Genomic DNA, 22,387 nt, shown 5'->3' with positions numbered 1-22,387 from the left:
CATTCGTGTGTGTGTGTGTGTGTGTGTGTGTGTGTGTGTGAGAGAGAGAGAGAGAGAGAAGCAACAAATGAATAACTTACAGGTTATAAAGTGAAAGCTGTGGGAAACTTAGAGCAGGATAATGGGATCAAAATTGCAGGAAAGGAGGATGATATTTTTAGTGGGGTTGTCAGAAGAGTCTTTGGGTTGTATTTGATTGGCCAGATAATTTCTACTGGTTCTTCCATAATCTGTTACAGAAAAATCTGAATATTTGAACAAAGGCTTGAAGGAGGCTCTTTTTCAGTTAGCACCTTGTGTTCATTCTGATGATTCTGGGATAAATGTTTCCCATGATTTTTTTTTAAAGCTTAAAATAGATTTATTCATTTATTCAGCAAACATTTGCTAAAGATCTGTTAAGCATCCTTAAGGTTTCAGCTCAAATGTCAGCTCCTTACAGAGGCAGTCCCTGAACACACTTTTCATTTTCTTCTGTTTTAATTTATATTCTATTTTAAAATGAAAACTTTTTATTTTTTAAATGAAGTTTTGTTGATGCACAATATGTTACAGGTATTCAGTAAAGTGATTCCCAATGTCTGAAGGTTATACTTCATTTATAGTTACTATAAATATTGGCTATATTCCCTATTCAGTTCAGTTCAGTTCAGTTCAGTTCAGTTCAGTTGCTCAGTTGTGTCCAACTCTTTGTGACCCCATGAATCGCAGCACGCCAGGCCTCCCTGTCCATCACCAACTCCCAGAGCTTACCCAGACTCAGGTCCATCAAGTCAGTGATGCCATCCAGCCATCTCATCCTCTGTCGTCCCCTTCTCCTCCTGCCCCCAATCCCTCCCAGCATCAGAGTCTTTTCCAATGAGTCAACTCTTCGCATGAGGTGGCCAAAGTACTGGAGTTTCAGCTTCAGCATCATTCCTTCCAAAGAAACCCCGGGGCTGATCTCCTTCAGAATGGACTGCTTGGATCTCCTTGCAGTCCAATAGTCTTCAGTAAGTTCGTGTAACTTATTTTGTACATAGTAGTTTGTCCCTCTTCCTCTTCTACCGTATATTGCCCCTCCCCTGCCCTCTTCCCCCTGGTACCCATTAGTTTGTTCTCTAGATCCACGAGTCTGTTTCTTTTTTATTATATTCACTAGTTTGTTGTGTTTTTTAGATTCCAGATGCAAGTGATGGCATATGTTTGCCTTTCTCTGTCTGAATTACTTCACTTGGTATGATGATCTCTAGGTCCATTCATGTTGCTGCGAATGGCAGCGGTTTCATTCTTTTTATGGCTGAGTAGTATTCCATTTTGTATCTCTCTTTTATCCAGTCATCTATTGATGGTACTTAGGTTGCTTTCATATCAGCGATTGTAAATAATGCTTCTTTGAGCATTGTGGTGCATGTATCTTTCTGAATTAGTGTTTTTGTTTCTTTGGGTATACACCTAGAAGTAGAATTGCTGGGTCATGTGGTATAAATGTAATGTTTTTTAAATTGAAAAATAAGTATTTAACTTTTTAAAAAGAAACTTCATTCTCCTATTTTATTTTTAGGATGGCATTTATCATGACATGGGCTTACCTTATTTGTTTACATACCTGACTGTTAAGAGAGGAATCTCATCTGTTTTGTCTATCAGTGAATTTTCCATGGCTGACACATATTCAGTGCTTAATAAATGTCATTGAATAAATGAAAATGCCAGGGATTGTAGTGACCATGGTGTAATGATAGGTTTTGACCTTTGAGAACTTATGTTTAGAAAATTTAGCAGTTGTGCTCCTTGGTATTTACCTAAAGGTATTAAAAACGTATGCCTACACAAAAACCTGTACATGGATATTTATAGCAGCTTTGTTCTAAAAAATTAGAAGCAACCAAGATGTCCTTCAGTGGGTGGATTGATAAATAAACTGTGGTCCATCCACATAATGGGGTATTATGATATTATTCAGTGCTGAAATGAGCTATCAAGTCTTGAAAAAACAGGGAAGAACCTTACATGCATATTATTCAGTGAAAGAAGCCAATCTGAAGTGGCTACAATCTATATGATTCCAAGTCTGTGATGTTCTGGAAAAGGCACAACTGTGAAGACAAAGAAAAGATCAGTGGTGACCAGGGTTTGGGGAGGGAGTGATAATAGGCAGAGATCAAAGGATGTTTAGACCAGTGAAAATACGCTGTATGAGACCATAAGATGAACACTTCTCATTATACATTTGTTCAAACCCGTAGAATATACAAAACCAGGAGAGGACTGTGATGTAAACTGTGCACTTTGGGTGGTAATGATGTGTCCGTGTAGATTCACTGATTGTAACAAATGTACCATCTGATGGGGGATGCTGATAATGGAGGAGGCTGCGTGTATAGGGGGAGGAAGTAGATGGGGAAAACTTTTATACCTCCGCCTCAATTTTGCTGTGAACCTAAAATTGCTCTAAAAATTAAAGTCTTTTTTTTTTTTTTTTTAAGATTACATTCTGGTAGTGGAGACAGATAGATCTTCTCAAGGCAGAGTATATAAATATACTTACTGGGCAGGCAGGAACATGTGTCTCAGAACCCAGCTGACTGGTAGCTTTAGAATGCAAATTAACCCCCCCCCCGCCCCAATTTACAGGGTGTCCTCCTGGGTCTTCTGAGTGTGTTCAGAGAATTAAACACATGTGTTGGGAACTCCTACCATTTTCCAGGCGCCATGCCCGCTGCCATAGTCAGAACAGCAGAGTACAGGTGCACTGTTGTGCAGGTGGCGTGAACAGTCAAGGCAGGAAGTCAGGGTTCAGTCTCGCATTCACACTGAATAACCAGCAGGCTTATTCTGGGGCATTTGTTCAATGTGATCATTGTTCAGTATTTGCCTTGCTTTTTTGGTCATCTTTTAAAATAATGCCTAGAAATAGACTCATAAGAAAACACAGAAGCCCTGAGACCAGAGACAGCCTTTTGCTCCATTTCTAGAAAAAACTCATGTGGCAAAAGCATCTCAGCCCGGTAGCTCAGAATTATCTAGAAATGTGTAGGGAGAAAAATAATTTAGGTAAATGGTCCAACGTGCTGGAGAACAGTTCAAGCTTTCAAACACTCTTTCCTTCTTTTCTTCTTTCTTTCTCTTTCTCTCTCTTTCCCTCCCTGTCCCCTCATCGCCTCCCCCACTCCCACCTCCTTCTGCAAAACAACAATCATTGTCATCACAAGGGATCTGCTGAGACAGGGCTGGATGTGGTTCCTGGGGACCAGCTGCTGCTCTGGGTCCCGTCTCTCCTCCCCTTCCTTCTTGCTGGCACGGCTGAGCTGCAGCCATACTGTGCACTTAAAAGGTGTCTCAGCTTCACCCCAGGGGTCCCATGGTCCCATGGAGGAGGTTAAACTTATATTAAAGGACAAGTTTCCAAGGGAAATAGAACTTCTGCGAAGCCAGTCCTTTTGGGAGGAGGCTGTGTGTTCTAGCTAGAGGGGAGAAGCAGCCAAGCAGTGTTCCTGCCTGACCCCTCCAAACACACACATACACACACACAACACACACACACACACACACACCTCCACCCCAGAGAAAAGAAAAATATCTAATGAATATTTCACTGATCCTAATTCCTTAAAGGCAGTGGGTAATTATTAAATTGAGAGACTCATGGAGCACTTTTCTAAATGGAAAGGCTTATCAACAATAGATCAGGAGCAGGTAAAATTAATAGTTATAAACCCATTTCCATAAAAATGGACTTATTACCAGGCATGCCAGCTGCCTGAAAGTAAAAGACCCTTTTCCTCTGATTTCAGGGAAATGACTTAAAAATCTGTGCATAAAATGACTGACTGGATTGTTAATCCATTCATGTTAACCTGGACTTGGGCGGGTTCCTGTAGCTGGTCCACAGGGGGACAGCACAGTTAAGGGGGGCAGCCCTCCCATACAGACCCTGCCCCCTTTGCCCAAAGACTGGCTACTTTGGCACCCCAAAGCCAGAGTGTGGATTTAGCAGGATTAAACTGCTGGTAACAGACTTACGTTCATTTTCTTCTAGTGCTGGATTTTCACTTTCTTGGCAGTAGTTTTTCTGAGGTTTACAGAATGATGAGACTCAGGAGGCATTAGAAGCAGCTCCTTAGATCTGGTTACAAGCACGGAGGAGCCCAAAGAGAAATCAAAGGTCTGATCTGATAAGGCCGAGCATCTTTTGCAGGAGGAGACTTGACCGATAAGTGGAGCATCCCGGTGATCAGAGAGGTGACTTTAGGCTGGAGAATGGTGGCTGGGAAAGGGCGGTGACTGAAGCCAAGAACTGAGTGCCCAAGTCCCTTAGATTCTGTAGTCACTCTGGCAGTACCCTGGTAAAAAGGGGGTCTCCTGTTAGGGGGTTTCCATGTGAGCCCACTCCCATCCTCTCCTGAGACCAGTCCTTTGTCCAACACATATTCCATTCCCCATGGAAACTTGTGCAATATAGATACTTGGGCAAATAGATACTTGATGATTTACCCACAACGCCAGCTGGGACTACCTGGCAGTGTAACTTTAATTCATTATGTGTGTGTGTTAGTTGCTCAGTTGTGTTCGACTCTTTGCGACCCCGTGGACTGTAGCCTGCCAGGCTCCTCTAACCATGGGACTCTCCAGGCAAGAATACTGGAGTGGGTAGCCATCCCCTCCTCCAGGGGATCTTCCTGACTCAGGGGTTGAACCTGACCGAGTCACCTTCATTGCAGGCAGTTTCTTTACTGTATGAGCCACCAGGAAAGCCCTAATACATTTATGGTTCAATTTAAATGGCCACTCTATCGGACACAGTGACCAGAGAGTTTCTTAAAACCTTGGCTAAGTAGAAAAAATGTTGGGCATGACTAATTCTAATGTAGTGCTATTTGGGGTAGAATTCCATATCAGACAGGTCAGTGTAACATATATCCACTTTTTTAAAAGTTTTAATGGTGCTTCAGTTTAATTCTAAGTGTAATTTTGTAAGTAAGTCAGGTTATAGACATTACTTAACTTTTATTTCCCCCCATTTAAAAAATTTTCCACAATTAAAAAACTTTTATTGGGATATAGTTGATTTATTGGGATATGGCTGACTCATTGTAAAAGACCCTGATGAAAAGACCCCAAGGGCTCGAGAGGAGAAGGGGGCGACAGAGAATGAGATGATTGAGTGATGGCATCACCAACTCCATGGACATGAGTTTGAGCCAACTCCGGGATGCAGTGAAGGACAGGGAACCCTGGAGTGCTGCAGTCCATAGGGTTGCAAAGAGTCAGACATAGTGACTGAACATCAAAATCATTGATTTACAATGTTGTGTTATTAATAGTTTCAGGTATACAGCAAAGAGAATCTGTTACACACATATCTGCTGTTTTATAGATTGTTTTCCCACACAGGTCATTACAGAGTACTGAGTGAAGTTCCCTGTGCCGTACAGTAGGTTCTTATTAGTTATCCATTTTATATATAATAGTATGTGTATGTCAGTCCCAACCACCCAATTTAATCCTCCTCTCCTCTCCCTTTTTCCCATGGTAACCATAAGATTGTTTTCTATTATGTATCCGTGACTCTATTTCTGTTTTTGTAAATAAGTTCATTTTTACCATTTTTTTTAGATTCCATGTATAACAATTCCATATGATATTTGTCTTTCTTACAAGGAGCTAGATGGAAGATTTAAAGGACAAATTTACGATAGCCATTTTGTCAATACTATGGTTTTTCCCCCTAAAGTTTTCAGTGGGAGGGAGCTGTCCGTGGTAGGAGATTCTGCTGGGCAAGAATCTTTACACCTGAGTGACTGAAGGTTTAGGAGCTATGAATCTGTCACACTTGCTGTTAACATTCCCTGGATCCAGGTACAGCTAGATTTAGGATGATAGACATAGATGTATGGACGAGAAGTCATTCACGAATTGCATGCTGGGTGGCTTTTTAACTCTCTCTTCAGTAACTTCTCCTGTCAGTACAAGAGTCATCCTATAGTTTACAAGTTCATGTCAGCGATGAGAGGCTCTCCCTGTGCAGAAAGGTGCTCAGAATGGCGCTTGTCCTTTTCACTTTTGTGCGCCCTGTCCGCTTTCTTCTCCCTCCTCCAGATACGTGTACCATGTTGTTACTCCATGAATGAAGGCAGGTGGGGACTTCTTACATTACCTCCCATCCCATCCCATTTCAGGTGGACATGAAGCATCCACCATGGTATCTTATTGTGTGGCTTATAGTTGATGTCATGAACCATGCATGCTGTGGGGTCCTTTACCATGATTGGTCTCATGATGCTCCCGCAGGTCCATGTAGTCACCGATGTTCTTCCCAAATTCTAAAGCTCAGAGTTTGAACCATGGGTCCACAGACACACAGGTAAGTAGCAATAGAAACAGCCAGATCCAGGCTACGTCTCAAGACTGGAGTGACGGTGGCCCTAGATGAAGGGTTTGGCCACGTCCTGTGTGTGGCGCTTGGATCATGATGTAGGCAGATGCGGAGCTGGGGAGGACAGAGCTGTGACAGTGCCCAGAGATGCGGTGCGGTCTGAGCTGCTCACTCGGGGAAGGACGGTCTACTTTCTGCAGAGCCCTGAAGATAGATGGTCCGTCCGCTCTGAGGTGTGGGTCATCTATGGCAGCCTGTGAATCAGGCTCTATCGACACTGCCGTGTGACTTGTTGAACTTGGCGATCCTTCGGTTTGACAAAGAGGAATGTGGCAATTCATCTCATGCTTGACATTCTGCTGAATCGCAGTTTTAAACTGCACTTTGCCGTGTGTGTTTGTTTTCCAGAACAAATGGCTCCTTCTACGAGATCTTGCAAGTGGACTTTGGAGTGGACAACAGCAGTGGCCTGGCTGGTGCCCAGCAGATCACCTGGCAGGTGGAGTACCCCGTGGAGGACGCCCCGAGGGAGCTGGTCGTGTCCGAGATCTTCATCAGCCAGACCTCCTTTGTGGGCATCGTCCCACTTGCAATGGTGAGATGTCAGGCTTCAGAATCAGTGTCGCAAAGATGTTTTCTTTGAGGTCTTTTTTTTTGGCCTTGCCATGTAATTTGTGGGATCTTAGTTCCCCCACCAGAGATCAAACCCAGCAGTGGCATCCCAGCAGTGAAAGCCCCAAATCTTAACAACTGAACTGCCAGGGAATTCCCTGAGTACTTTTAATATTAAAAAAAAATGAGCATTTTGTAATCTGCTGTTTTCTATCCACCAGATGAAGCTGTTTGAACAAGGGAAATGCACTTAAATTATATTTTATTTACCTGCTTTCCGTAATGCCTCCCTAAAAACTATTCAAGGTTTGCTGCGTAAATCCCTTTTCTTTGTGGATGTTGTTGAACTGTGTCCTGGAGAACCTGTGTTTCTTTTTTTCTTTTTTTGTCTCATCCTATATCCATCTCAGGACCAAGTACTCCTGAGAGAACATGGTTGCATTGAAATCCATCAGGCGTGTGTGATGGGAACAGCCGCTCTGAGTCTATGCTGAGTGACCAGTTGACAGTGGCTGGTCAATTGCCTTGAGAGTTCCCACGTAGCTTAGGGATTGGCAAACTCTAAAATGTATATGGACAGAAAACCTTGTTGGAAACTGACCAGCTGAACCTGGATAGGGTCCCAGAGTCCATGAAACCATGTATGTTTCTGTTTCTGGCCTGGGGGTGACCAGCTTTCTCCTCTGAGCTTGGCCAAAGCTCAATTCATAACCAGGCTCAGGGGCTACATCTGAGAACAAGGTCATGGACAAGGTTCCAGAACCTTAAGAGATGGTGCTGGTGTGTCCCAGGGAATAAACGCCAGGAGCGCCATATTCCCAATACCCTTCCCCACACTGGAAATGTTCAAATGCATTCTGCACTGCTTTGACATTCCTGTCTAGAACCGAAGAGAGAGGCTCCACACTCAGTGATTTCAGGACATTCTGGGGGTGCTTCTGTCATCCATACTCAAGTTGGGTACCAGGGGTGAGATCCTTGCAGATAAAACCCTCTATCCTACAGTTAACTCTGCAACTCCCATATCTGTGTTCTTGACTCTTTTCTTTCCTCCAACACATGCTTGCCCCCATCTCCCCACATCCAATTCCTTCTCTTCCGTTCAACTGATAGAGAGATACCATCCCCAACCACAGTGACCAACTGGCTCTCCATCCCCTTGCTCATCACCCTCTGTCCACATCCTCACCCTCATCTATCTTCTTCATGGATATTACCAGTGTTTGAGATTTAGGATTCATCGTCTATCTTCCTCCCCAGAAGGAGAAATCCATGACGGTAGGCTTCTGGTCAGTTTTGTCCACAGCTGGGTCCCCAGTACCTAGAACAATGCCTGCGACACTTACTATTTGTTGAATGAAGGACTGAATCCCATGCTGTAATCTGAGCTACTGGGATCATCTAGTTCTTGAAGGCTAGATAGATGGGGATGATCTGCATCAGCCGTGATCTGCATTTTGTTGGAGGGCAGTCACCTGGGGAAATGCTAACTGTGCCTCTTTCCCTTCCCTTCTGCTTCCCTACCCTGCCTGCCTCCGCTTTCCCTTCCCTTCTCTTCTTTTCTTTATGAAAGCATGAATTTTTTCTTTTCTCCCCCATCCCCCACTCCCCACCATGTCTCTCACTCTCTTTCACTTCTCTCTGGTTTTCTGTCCAATTACCTAGCTTTGACCTTAGAGATTTCTTTTCAGGGGTGGCTTGGAGTTTAGGGCTGCAGCCCACCATTCCACTACAGTTCTTAAAACTAAAAAGCCCAGCTCTACTCATGCAGATAAAAAAAAAAGTTATCTTTCAAAAAGGTTGGAATTAAAAATGAACACACTTGATGAGTTTCTAGGCAACTGGACACACAGGTTCAGCCTAGGAAAAAGCAAGAGATAATCAGACTCCTTTTTAGCCAAATTGACCTGAAACTTTATGCCAAGGCTTGGGCACAAATACTTCTTTATTTCAAACAATATTCATGTGTCTACTTTGTGTTCTGGTGAATGGTGATGAACAGATACACACAGTCTCAGCTCTCCGAGTCCTTGCATTCTAGGAGAGGAGAGTTCAGAGTACAAAAAACAAGTGCATTTGACCACTGCAGACAATGATGTATGCTATGGAGAAATTTATGCTGGGTCATAGAATAAAGAGACAGGGATGGGAGTGGGCAGTGTCAAGTGGTCAAGAAGACGTCTGTCTAAGGATCTGATGCTTGCTCTGAGAACTAACCAACAAGAGGAACCAGCTATAGAAGGCTGTGGAGGAAGAGCATTGCAGGCAGAGGGAACAGTGCGCATCTTCACATGGAAATAAGCTTGTTTAACTTGAGGGACTCAAAGAAAGGCCAAGCCATGGGATACAGACAGCTGGGGAAAGGCACAGGAAAGAGATGAGCTTGGAGAGGAAGCCCGGGGCAGCTTTTCCAGGCCTTGGAAGTAACAGGTGACATTTCACGGGTCTTCCAGTGTCTAGTTCTCTGTGTCTATATTAGTCTCCTCTTGCTGCTATAGCAAATTACCATTAACAGACTGGCTTTGTGTGCATGTATGCCAAGTCGTTTCAATCCTGTGTGACTCTGCGACCCCATGGACTGTAACCTGCCAGGCTCCTCTGTCCATGGAATTTCCCAGGGAAGAATACTGGAGCGGGTTGCTGAACCCTCCTCCAGGGATGTTCCCCACTCAGGGATTAAACCCACATCTCTTACGTCTCCTGCGCTGGCAGTCGGGTTCTTTACTACTAGAGCCACCTGGAAAGCCCAGAGTGCTTTGAACAACACAAATGTATCTTACAATTCTGGAGGTCAGAAGTCTGAGATGGGTCTGCAGGACAAAATCAAGGTGTCAGCAGAGCTGCATTATTTTGGAAGCTCTTAAGAATCTGTTCTTTGCCCTTTCCAGCTTTTGGAGGTGCTCACGGTACTTAGCCCACATCACTCTGAGCTCTGCTTCCATCATACATCTCTTTCTCTGACTCAGACCCTGCTGCCTCCCTCTTCTAAGGGCTGATTACATGGGGCCACCTGGACAATGCAGGACTCTCTCCCCATCTCAGGATCCTTACGTCAATGGCATCTTCAAAGCCCCTTCGTCATGTAAGGTCACATATTCACAGGTTCTGGGATCAGGACGCAGACATATTTGCGGGGAAAGGTATTGACCTATTAGATGCATTAATTCATTAGACAGCAACCTTATAAGAAATGTGCTATTATCCCATCGTGTGGATAAGGACACTGAGGAACAGTAATAATAAATAAGTTGCCACAGGTGCGCACCTAGTTGTGCTGTGGAGCTGGGTTTGTGTGTTGGTGTGTATTTGTGGCACATCTTTGAAAAGACTCCCCAGGCTCCATGCCCATCTTGGACTTGGACCAGGAAGATATCGATGATGGTCATAATGGGCAGGGGGTTGGGCTCCTTTTCGTCAGCGACAACGCAGACTTCCTAATCCCTGTTGCACAGGCGACAGAGTTTCAAATTGATCTGAGTGGATGGCACGCTCGGTTACCTGAGGGCCACTCAGTGTCAAGCAATGCAGTGGTTAGAACACAGCCTCTGGATCTGGGTTCAGATCCTGCCTCTGACACTTAGCAACCACGTGACCTCGGGAGAATGACTTAAGTGTTCTGTGGCGACTCGGTTTCCCCATCAGGAACCTGGCCCAGGATTGTGGTGATGTCACATGTGGGAATTTCTCAGAATAGAGCCTGGTGTCATATTAGTCATCAGAAATAGAAGTGGTGGCAGTTAGCTTAGAAGAGTAGCTCGCACAGTGGAGGACGGAAGGGATTTCTGGCCCCTGGTATTTTGAGGTCATTGGATTAGATAGAACACCAGTGTGATGTGTAGAGATTAGTTATCATAATGGGAGAGGGTAGAGTGGCGGGGCGGGGGGGCATGTCAGGGGAAGCCCAGGCTGGTGAACATTTTGACTGCAGCTTGCCCATGGGAAGCTACATTTCTGAAAGATATGCTTTTCTTTCTTTTTTTCCTGATTCTTGCTCACCAACCCCCTGCCCCCACTGCCACACACACACACACACACACACACACTCACACACAGGACAGAGGCATGTGAAACCATTTTAATATATGATTTGTTGGCACTCTGCTCCCTTGACATCAGGGTTCAGGCTGCTGCTCCAATGACTGCAGTTCACTCCACTTGCCTTGTTGAAACTCCAAGGACTCCGTACGCCCTTATTTTCCTGGGATGACTGTCCTGAAGGCACCAACCACTTGGAGACTTTAATCCCCTGAAGCTCCTGCTTTCTCTCATGGAGTGTCTCTTGCCCTCCCTCTGCAGCTGTTTTTCTCCTTTGCTCATTTGCTTGCATGTGGCCTAGGGTTCAGAGGGGACAGCCTTTGTCTTGGGAGTTTCCAGCCCTGAGCCAGCTCTAAGGAGAGATGGTTCACCCCAGGGAAGGTCCAGCAGGCATCTTTGGGGCTCTTGGGGTCCCAGGCCTCCTGCCAGGGGGCCCTAAGTAGTTAAGTCATGAGCGTAACTCAGAAAGCTTTGAAGGCTTATCAATAAGGTTTTTTCTGGTCCCTTGTCTTGTTTTATTTAAAACTTAAAAGGAAAATCTAAAGAGGGCTTGAATGCATCCTCCTAAAACCTTACAGATAAGGCCACAATTCCAACCCTCTTCCCTGAATGAACTATGTTTTATCATTTTATTTTTCTCATTCAAGACTTTGTATCTACCTTTGTACACAGATACCTGGCTGCAGAAAGCAAATGATTTTTTTTTTTTTTTTAGCATGGCTGTGTTGGAAAACAAAGGGCATTGCATTGAGTATCACATTCTTTACAGCCAACAATATGTCTTGGAGGCTTTTTCGTACCCAGATGAATAGAGCTGCCTCATTCATTAAAAAAAAATTACTCTATAATATTCTGCTGTGGGCTTATCCATAGTCTATTTCCCTACTGGTAAATATTTAGGTGGTTTCTATTTCTTTCTTTCTCTCTCTCTCATGTTTTTTTTTTTTTTTTTTTTTGCGGGGGCGGGGGGTGGTGGCGAGAGGAGGTTACCACCATGCCTCTTGTAAAAATTCATCTGGTTTGGAGGTAGAAGGTGGGTTTTATATCATGTGCCAAATGGCAGTGGCTGTTAGAAGCAGGAATGAGGATGGTGATCAGTCAGTAGTGTGTTTTGCAAGCTACATTAGTTTTCTGAGGCTGCCATGAAGAATTACCACCAACTGGATGGCTTAAAACAACAGGGATGGATTCTCTCATAGTTCTGGAGGCCAGAGCCCCAAACCCAAGTTGTCAGCCGGGCCCGGCTACCTCTGATGGCTTGAAGATTCTTGGTTCTTCCTGGCCTTCCAGCTTTAGGCGTTCCTTAGCTTGGGGCCGCATCACTCCCTTCTCAGCCTCTGTGTGTGTGTCAGCATCTCTGCATGTCCCTTCCTTATAAGGACCCCAGTCATGGCATTTGAGTCCACCCTCAACCAGTATACCAGGCTTCCTGGGTAGCTTAGCTGGTAAAGAGTCTGCCTGCAATGCGGGAGACCCTGGTTCAATTCCTTGGTTGGGAAGATCTGCTGGAGAAGGGATAGGCTACCCACTCCAATAGTCTTGGGCTTCCCTGGTGGCGCAGATGGTAAAGAATCCACCTGCAGTGTGGGAGACCTGGGTTCGATCCCTGGGTTGGGAAGATCCCCTGGAGAAGGGAACGGCTACCCACTCCAGTATTCTGGCCTAGAGAATTACATAGACTGTATAGTCCATGGGGTCGCAAAGAGTCAGACATGACTGAGCGACTTTCACCACTTTCATCCAGTATAACCTCATCTAACTAATTATATCTGCACAGACCTTCTTTCCAAATAAGGTCACAGTCTGAGATTTCAGTGGACATGAATTGGGGGCAGGGGGCACTATTTAGCCCACTATGGGGCAGGAAGAGGGAGGAGTGCATATATGCCACGGACTTGTCCACTAAGATCTGGATGGGATTTGGGGCAGCTTTGTCCTACACCTTCAACATCTTCAGTGAGATTGGACGTTCTGGATAATAACTCTAAAAGCTATCAGGTCCTTAGTCATTAACTCAGCCACAAAGTGTTCACATTCAATAGTGTTGATTAGACTTCATTTCCCAGGACTAGAAAGAGAGTCCAGTACCTTTGAAAGGTATTTTTGTGGAAGCCTGACTTCAAAAGTCCATCCAGAAGACCGGAGTCCCCCTTCTTCCACCAAAACAAATCTGTCAGTATAATTACTTGTTGGAGATTGCATAGAACACCTTGCTATGGGAATCCAGAATAAACCTGACTCAGCTCTGTCTTTGAGCCTTTCTGATATATAAGAAAGAACAGGATGGTTGGGAAACAGCCATTCCTGGTTATATAGACACAGTTTCACCTGACTGATCCAACATGTTCACAGCTGAAAGGTTTGTCCAGTGGATGTACTTTACAAATGACCAGAAATAACCATCTCGGTCGGATAAGACTGAAGCCACTCACTTTGTAAGTGCCGCCATATGCATCTGTCTAAACTGTGGGATGCAGGTCAACTCCCCACAGCCAAGCATGTGATGCCAATGAGCCTGTTCAGAGAACCTATCTCCGAAATGGCCCCATAGCTGGATGGAGATGTTCTACCATTTCCTAACTGACTTAAAAAATAACAATATAAAAAGATTTGTTCTTGAAGAATGATAAGGAGTCAGCAAACTGGAAAAGGAGAAGGAAGAAACCCATTAAGATATTTGGTTCCTTTGACCTGTGTCTTTTTTGGCGGAACTTTGCTGCCATACACTACCTGAAGATGAACAGGAGAAACAGACCCAAGAAGTAAGTCCAGGAAAGAAACTGGTGACTGTCAGTTGAAGGAACAAAGTGATAGAAGTCTGGGTGTTTCTGTTGCAGAAATGTGACATGACAAATTTCTAAGGCTGCATCAATACCATGAATATTTATGACCTATCTCACCAAAAACGTCTGTCGGCCACGGCTAGCGCATTCATCAAAGATTCTTGCTTGGGAATTGTTCTGTTTTGTTGGGTAACGAGCCCTGAATGACAAAATTGAGAGCGATTAAGTGAAGGGTTTGTGCTTCTGTTTTACATGCCCTTAGAGGTGGTAAAATCATCAAAAGGCTGAAGAAGTAAATTTCTTTTGGAAAAAACTTCTTTTCCTGTTGGTGGATGAACTGGATTATTTATCAAAATGTGGGGTTGGGGATATGCAGGCATTTGTGGGTACTGACTTCCAGGGGCCACCTCTGAGGCTCTTGTTTGGAAATGACAAACCAGAATCCTTACAAACCAAAAGACTTTGCCTGCCTCTGTCCTGGTCAGTGAAGGGACAGCCCCTTCTCCGCAGCTGGGGAAATGTGTAGGCGTGAATACTTTGGCCACCTGATGTGAAGACCTGACTCATTTGAAAAGATCCTGATGCTGGGAAAGATTGAAGGCAGTTGAAGAAGGGGACGACAGAGGATGAGATAGTTGGATGGCATCACTGACTCGATGGACATGAGTTGGGTAAACTCTGGGAGTTGGTGGTGGACAGGGAGGCCTGGTGTGCTGCAGTCCATGGGGTCACAAAGAGTCAGACACTACTGAGTGACTGAACTGAACTGTGTGCTTGAGAGACGTCCAAGTGCCACAACTAAAATCTAACCTGCCATTTACTTAAGCTTTGTGACCTCAGCCTGCCTTTGGCACCTCAGTCATTCTGTCTGTAAGATCAGATCAGATCAGATCAGTCGCTCAGTCGTGTCCGACTCTTTGCGACCCCATGAATCGAAGCATGCCAGGCCTCCCTGTCCATCACCAACTCCCGGAGTTCACTCCGACTCATGTCCATCGAGTCAGTGATGCCATCCAGCCATCTCATCCTCTGTCGTCACCTTCTCCTCCTGCCCCCAATCCCTCCCAGCATCAGAGTCTTTTCCAATGAGTCAACTCTTCTCATGACTGTAAAAGGGGTACTAAAACTCTCACTAGGGCAACCTCAACAGGTTACTTTGAGGATTCAATAAGGCAACATTATATTCAGTTTTTATTACAAAGTAAGAATATGATAGATGTCATCAGCTTCTTTTCATTAGAATTCCATCGTGCTTAAACAGGAGACACTTAAGAATAGTGATGAAATTAAAATATTTCCTAACAGGGTGGCACTAACCACTGCCCCATGGGCATGGATGCAGCCTCTAAGTAATTGTTGTAGCCTCTCCCCTCCCCGCAGGGCATACCAGCTGTACATAAAGTCTTCCTGAGAGAAAGGGCAAGTTAAAGTTGCCGTTTTGCATAGTTTACTGCAGAGTCCAGCACACCTTTTCCTAAATCGCTTTATTTTTGCAAACCGCCAAGATGGCGTTTTTGATTGACTTGAATTTTTTTCCGAGGAGAGGGGATCACGGGCGGCAGTCCCCGGGGTGCCCACTAGATGGAGCTCACAGACCAACCAGCTCGTGACCACGCAAGCCCTGCGCTCCCCTCCCCCAGGCTCCCTGAACCCCTGCCCCTCTGGCCCAGTGTTCACCCCTGTCAGACGACGGCTTCATCCGGCCGTTTGTTCACCTCGGAGCCCCGGTTGGCTTCAACTGTGAGAAATGTAGGTCCCCACTTCGGCCCTACCCAGCGCTCAGCACCGCACCTGGTGCACACCTGGTCCACAGCATCCGGCCTCTTGGAAAGGTGCCGCCTCCCCGCCAGCACCACTGCCTGCCCTGCGGCTGAATGAAGCCTGCGTGTGACTTCTTTTTATGAGAGGTTTTACCATTTTACTTTTAAATAATATATATTCAATAAGTGTTAAAACAGAAAAAAGGGCAAATCCCAGCGCCCCCTGTATGACATCAGTGATATTAGAGAATCATCATTCCAGACAGGTCACATCCACGAATCCACAGCCAGAGGAATGGCTGGCGGATAAACAGTGATTGGACCCCATATTTTATAACAACAAAATCCTACTCTAGGCTGTAGTTTATTTGTGAAAGTGTTAAATTCCTTTTTATTTATAGATGCAAGAAGACAAAGCAGTAGACTCCTTGTATTTCATAAAACAAACAAGAAAAAAAATTAGCTGACAAGAAATTTTTATTTTTAAAATACCTTGGTAATTTAAGAAAGGTTTGTAGAAGAAAACATACCAAGGCTTGGAACTATTATTATCATTATTAATAGTATTACTAAAAATGCTACTTGTCATCTCCACCGTCATCACCACACCACCTCTGTTTCTTCCACAACACAATTTTAGCCAGTGTTGTTAACTCTTTAATTGGAAAGTAGAAGGAATAACTCTCTGAGATTTCTTGCCATTTCCCCATCTGGATATTATTGGTTTTGTAAGTTTTACATTGTTAACGTCTGTAACGGTGATAACCTTTGTGAAGCCTGGTTCCTGTTTGTCTCCTTTGTTAATTCTGATGCTGGGAAGCCAGTCTTGCTTGCTTCATCTTTTACCCCAGCCATCTGCTTCTTTCCATCCTCAGAGATGGTGCGGGTCCATTATCTGCTGATGGCCTTTTTCTGTTGTTGCTGTGGACTGCAATGTTTTATTCCTTTATTCCCATTTTAATGCGATCTAGAGGATAAATCTAGTCTGATGGTCCGTCCACCATAATCCCAACATTCTTTAGAAACTGTAGGACGCGGTTCAGATTTAAGGGGTAGGTTGTCAGTCATTCCTTCACACACCTGCCAGAGTCCTGTGTGCCAGGCACTGGGGAGGGAGCTGGGACGGATAAGGGAGACAGTTCTTAGCACTGGTAATGTCAGCAAAGGCTTTCTGGCCAAGAACAGAAACGTGTGTGTTTGTGTGAAATTGCTTTAACAAAAGACAAAATATTCTATCCTGCAATGAAAGACCAAGTTAAAATCCTGACATCCTCAGGTGGGGTAATTGTGCTTTTATTGATTTAGACTCAGCAGGAGAAGCTGGTGGTTCTTTTCTGAGAAAAGGAGCGTGGCATTGAGAGAAGACCAGGGGATGGGGCGCTGTGGACCTCAGGCCACCAATCCCTCTGACCCCCTCTTCCATTTTTCCAGAACAAGCATTGACCCTGGGAGATGCCCACCCTTGGCTGGTGAAGGTTATGAGGTCCTGCTCTCTCTGCAGGAGGGGAGCTCGCTGATGGAGTCAGCCTCAGGGACTGTCCTATCCAGAGAAATCGGACTGGATGGAAGGCAGTCTAGTTTGGAGAGGGCTGCACTCCACCTGGGATTCATGTCCATCTCCGAGCTCCCTGTGGTCCCCTAGGGCTACCCAGAGATCCCATCAGAGAGACAGCTGTGCGGGGAGTTGGGGGTGTCCACACAGGACGAGCTGCCCTGCTTCTGCCTCCATGTGGTGTGCTGGCCCCCGACCTTCTGTTCCTCTGGCCCTGGAGGAGAGAAGAAACAGGAACTCGAGGTGGGGCTGACGCTGCCACGTCTTCCTTGGGGTGGTGATGGGCCGCCACCCGGGTGGTTACATGTCAGAGCCAAAGAGAAGTGGCTGGTAATGAAAAGACATTGTCCCCAGGGAGAAGGCCTTCAGTCTGCATCTCCCAGATGAATGGGGACAGGGAAAGAGCAAGAGTCACGGCCAGGAACTCGCCCAGGCCCAGGCTCCACGGGCTCTTTGGGATCATCAGCTTCCTGAGGACAGGCGCACAGTCACACGTTTATAAAACTCCATGGTACCTGCAACAGTGCTTCCGATGCCACAGGTCAGGGAGCTTGACATCAGTTCCTGCAGGACTGTGTTCACACGTGAATGGATGGGCAGTGGGTGTGAGAGCAAAGAGGGGGATGGGGACAGGAGAACGGGGCTCATTCCTCCCATCTCCCTCACCCTAATCCCCAAAGTGCAGTGGGATTGGGCTTGAACCAGTTGGATTATGATCTTTACATCTGAAGGAAAGACCCTGATATCAGTAGGCTAGGCGTTAGTGATAAAACCCAGAGGGGAAAAATTGAAACAAGGCAAACAGAAACAAAGAACAGGATCTCAGAAAGAAGCCTGCACTCTCATGTACACTGTGGCACTGTTCACAGTATCCAAGACTGGAAACAAATGTCTCTTGACAGATGAATGGATAAAGTGGTGTACACGTGCAATGGAATATTTTTTAATAGCCTTAAAAAAGAAGGAAATTTTGTCATATGCAATGACAAGGATGAATCAGGAGGACATGATGTGAAGTAAAATAAGCTGTTCACAGACAGACAAATAATGCATGATCCTGCTTAGATGAGAAATCTATAATAGCCAACCTCTTAGACACGGGGAGTAGAATGGTAGTTGCCAGGGGCTGGAGGGAGGAGGAAATGGGATATTACTACTTAAGGGGCTTCTGAAGTGGCTCAGTGGCTCCACCTGCCAATGCAAGAGACTCAGGAGAGTTTGATCTCTGGGTTTGGAAGATCCCCTGGAGTAGGAAATGGCAACCCACTGGAAAATTCCATGGACAGAAGAGCCTACATGGGCTACAGCCCATGTGGTCAAAAAGAGTTGGACAGAACTAAGCATGTATGCATGCAGGCAGGCAGTTAACAGATATAAAGTTTAGTTACTCAAAATGAACAAGTTCTGAAGATCTGCTGTGCAGTTATTGCAGAGGTGTAGGCCGGATGGAATGGGGCATACACCAGGAACAGTGCTGAGACATTATCAAGGAGCGGAATTGCAACTGTCCTTTTTGTTGGGGAGCCCTCAAGCTAATTCCTTCTGTTGCCCTGCGAGAAAACAGTTTGAGGACTCTGGAATTCCTCACGAGTTAGGAATAAAGTATGGACAAGCAGCTACATTTGTCATTACCCAACATCCCCTTTAAAGTTGCCTCTACATAATGGGAAATGGTTAGTCCCAGGGAAGTTTCTCAGAAGACATGATTGGGTATCAGCTATATTTGAAAACATCATTGCATTAAGACTTCGTCTGCTGCTGTGATGTATTGTTTATCATCGTGGAGATTAATTATGCTTGTTGTGACAATAAGCAATGTGTTGAAACAGCTGTCAGGTGTTTTCTGGGTTAATCTCTGGAATTAATGAGGGCTATTGACTCTCAGCGAATCTGCCTCCTGGCTCTGTGGACCCCCCTACACTCTTAGGTTTCAGCCTGCCTTTCAGGTCCCACTTCTGTGCGAGTCAAACAGTTCTTGGAGAGCTTTCTTGTACATGGCACAGGCGTCATAGATAGGAGCTAATTGTGCTTGTTCCTGCTCACTGAGGTGAGAAGGTGGGAAACAGGTCAGCAACAGCCCTCCTTGACAATGGGTTTCTGCCCTGTGCTCAATGGGGACATGGCCCAGAGCTTTCTATAATCCCTCAGGAACACTTGGTCACTCTATTATGCTGATCTAAAGATCCCAGAGACGATGGAAGGTCTTCAGCACTGGCCTGGGAGACACATTTTACTTTTTAGTTCATTCCTATTTTGCTGTGTGATGTTAAGCACATTCCTTAACATCTCTGTTTTCATCTCCTTTCTTAAAAATTCAGATTCTGCTGAAATGAACTAGTGTAACCATTTAGGAAACCTTTTCCGATAGGTCCGTTTCACTCATCATAGACTCTTTTAACAATTTTTATTGGAGTGTAGTTGCTTTGCAATGTTCTGTTAGTTTCTGCTGTACAGCAAAGTGAATCAGCTATACATATACACACATTCCCTCTTTTTTGGATTTTCTTCCCATTTAGGTCACCACAGGGCATTGAGTAGAGTTCTTTGGGTTCTCATGAGTTATCTGTTTTATACAGTGTATATATGTCAATCCCAATCTTCTAATTTTCCCTTCCTCCTTTAGCACCTTGGTATCCACACAGTTGTTCTCTACATCTGTGTCTCTATTTCTGCTTTGCAAACAGATTCATCTGTACCATTTTTCTAGACTCCACATATATGTCTTACTATATGATATTTGTTTTTATAGTTCTGACTTACTTCACTCTACATGACAGTATCTAGGTCTATCCACATCTCTGCAAATGGCACAATTTTGTTCCTTTCAATGGCTGAGTAGTATTCTATTGTATATATGTACCACATCCTTTTTATCCATTAATCTATTGAGGGACATTTAGGTTGCCTCCATATCCTGGCTATTGTAAGTAGTGCTACAGTGCACATTGGGGTGCACATATCTTTTGGAATTATAGTTTTCTCTGAGAATATGCCCAGGAGTGATCATAGATTTAGAACACCCAGAATAGGGAAAGTTAACATCATAAATGGTATCATATTGTTATATTAAGAGATAAAGGGAAATTCAGAGTACAAAGGCTCCTGAACCTTCAAGAACATTTAGCAAGCCCTATGCCAGTTTTCATTTTGTTGCCCATCAGCTCCTACTCTGACCTTCTCTGCCTGCTTTGGCCTCTTGGAGCTGGACTGTGCAAACATTTTTGCCTTTGTCAGATGGTGTAATATTGGGCTTTTCCAGAAGTGGCCACTGGAGAGACAGGGCAAGATGTACCAGGGGACAGGGCTTTCTAACTATGATATGGTCTTGTTTCCATCCCCTGGTACAGCTCCCAGCATCATGCAAAGACCCTGCGATGCTCACTGTCCAGGGAGTTTCACTGACTCACAGGGGGGTGATTTCCTGCTCACCTACTGGGGTGACCTTACCCATGGCACTCAGTACAGTCTCCATCGGCCAGTGGGCTGCAGCACACCCTCTGCAGTGTCTGAATCTCAGCCTCGGAGACTTGGGGAGGGGGTGCTCTTCATGTTTTACCCTTTCTTGGACACCCTCCCTGAGATCTAGAGCTGGTCTCTAGGGCTGACATCTGCCTTCTTATATTCTCTAGAGTTCTTTTTTTTTAGTTACCCACCTTTCGTTAGTTAGAAATCCCCATTGGGAGGGAAATTTGAAGAATAGATACAAGTGTTTGTATGGCTGAGTCCCCTTGCTGTCCACTTGAAACCATCACAACATTGTTAACAGGCTATGCGCAGGCGTGCTAAGTCGCTTCAGTTGTGTTCGACTCTTTCCAACCCCATGGACTGTAGCCAGCCAGGGTCCTCTCCCCCTGGGGATTCTCCAGGCAAGAATACTGGGGTGGGTTGCCATGCCCTCCTCCAGGGGTCTTCCCGACCCAGGGATCAAACTCACGTCTCTTATGTCTCCTGCAATGGCAGAGGGTTCTTTACCACTAGCACCATTGGGAAACACCCTAACAGGCTTTTCCATCTTAAATTTCTCCTGATCAAATGACTGATGTTTCTGTCTCCTGACTGGACTCTGATTGATATATTACCATATATGGTTAGGTGTTAACATCAGGGTTTCTCAGGTGGCTCAGTGGGGAAGAATCCGCCTGCCACTTCAGGAAACATGGGTTCAGTCCCTAGGTTGGAAAGATCCCCTGGAAGAGGACACGGCAACCCACTCCACTATTCTTGCCTGGGAATTCCCTTGGACAGAGGAGCCTGGCGGGCTACAGTCCATGGGGTCGCAAAGAGTTGGGTATAGTTGCTGACTAAACAGCAACAACATTAACACCAAGAGACATTAATTTTTATTTCCCATAACCAATTCTTATTTGATTGATCATGTTTAAATATGTTTCCACAGGATCCTTTTAGGCTACCTTTTCAGTGAATGAAAGCCTGATTATCTTTAAGCTTTACTAGAGTATAACATACACCAAAAACTAATCACACCATTTCTTTTTCATATACTTAATGATTTAGACTGAAGATTCTTACTCTTTTAGTTTTGAAATCACATGGGGAGCTAGTTTTTTAAGTTATTTATTTGTATGTGTGTTCTCAGTTGCTTCAGTCATGTTCAACTCTTTGCAATCCCTATGGACTGTAGCCCACCATGCTCCTCTGTCCATGGGATTCTCCAGGCAAGAATACTGGAGTGGGTAGCCATGCCCTTCTCCAGGGGATCTTCCCGACCCAGGGATTGAACCCACGTCTCTTATGTCACTTGTAATGACAGGCGGATTCTTTACCACTAGCGCCACCTGGAAAACCCCCCAAATTTTTTATTGAAGTTTTTTTTTGCCTGCGCTGGGTCTTTGTTGCTGCGTGAGGGCTTCTCTTATTGCAGAGCACAGGCTGTAGGGGACACGGGCTCAGTAGTTGTAACGCACAAGCTTAGTTGCCGTGGTACGTGAAATCTTTCTGGGCCAGCGATCGAACCTGTGCCCCTGCATTGGCATGTGGATTGTTAACCACTGGACCACCAGGGAAGCCCAGGGAGCTACTTTAAAATGTGGATTCTTAGGCCTCACACCTAGAGGCTGAGTTACTCTGATTTATCATTATATGGCCTTTCTGTGTACATTTTCCACCCTTAATCCTTAAAACCATCCTGTTAAATGCCTTGATCTCATTTTACTGCTTTATGGCTCAGAGATGTATATTGTAGCAGATGAAGGGTTGGGTTGGGGTCAGAAACCAACCCCTGGGTTTTTGATCCAAGAGCGTATTTCCTTTCCACTAAACTGCTTTT

General features: G+C 45.0%; 1 protein-coding gene across 5 annotated transcripts in view; it reads left to right on the top strand.

Moving 5' to 3' along the window:
• The window catches only part of TMEM132B (transmembrane protein 132B), a 382,092-nt gene that overhangs the window by 295,446 nt on the left and 64,259 nt on the right, over positions 1-22,387 (top strand). For all 5 annotated transcript variants that reach the window (XM_005217963.4, XM_059876311.1, XM_015475499.3 and 2 more), the window contains one exon: positions 6,767-6,953. In XM_005217963.4, the coding sequence (XP_005218020.1) occupies positions 6,767-6,953 (187 nt within the window). The remainder of the gene's footprint in view (positions 1-6,766; positions 6,954-22,387) is intronic.

This window comes from Bos taurus, chromosome 17 (assembly GCF_002263795.3).
Source record: "Bos taurus isolate L1 Dominette 01449 registration number 42190680 breed Hereford chromosome 17, ARS-UCD2.0, whole genome shotgun sequence".
Taxonomy (NCBI): domain Eukaryota; kingdom Metazoa; phylum Chordata; class Mammalia; order Artiodactyla; family Bovidae; genus Bos; species Bos taurus.
This window is presented reverse-complemented; position numbering and strand designations above follow the sequence as displayed.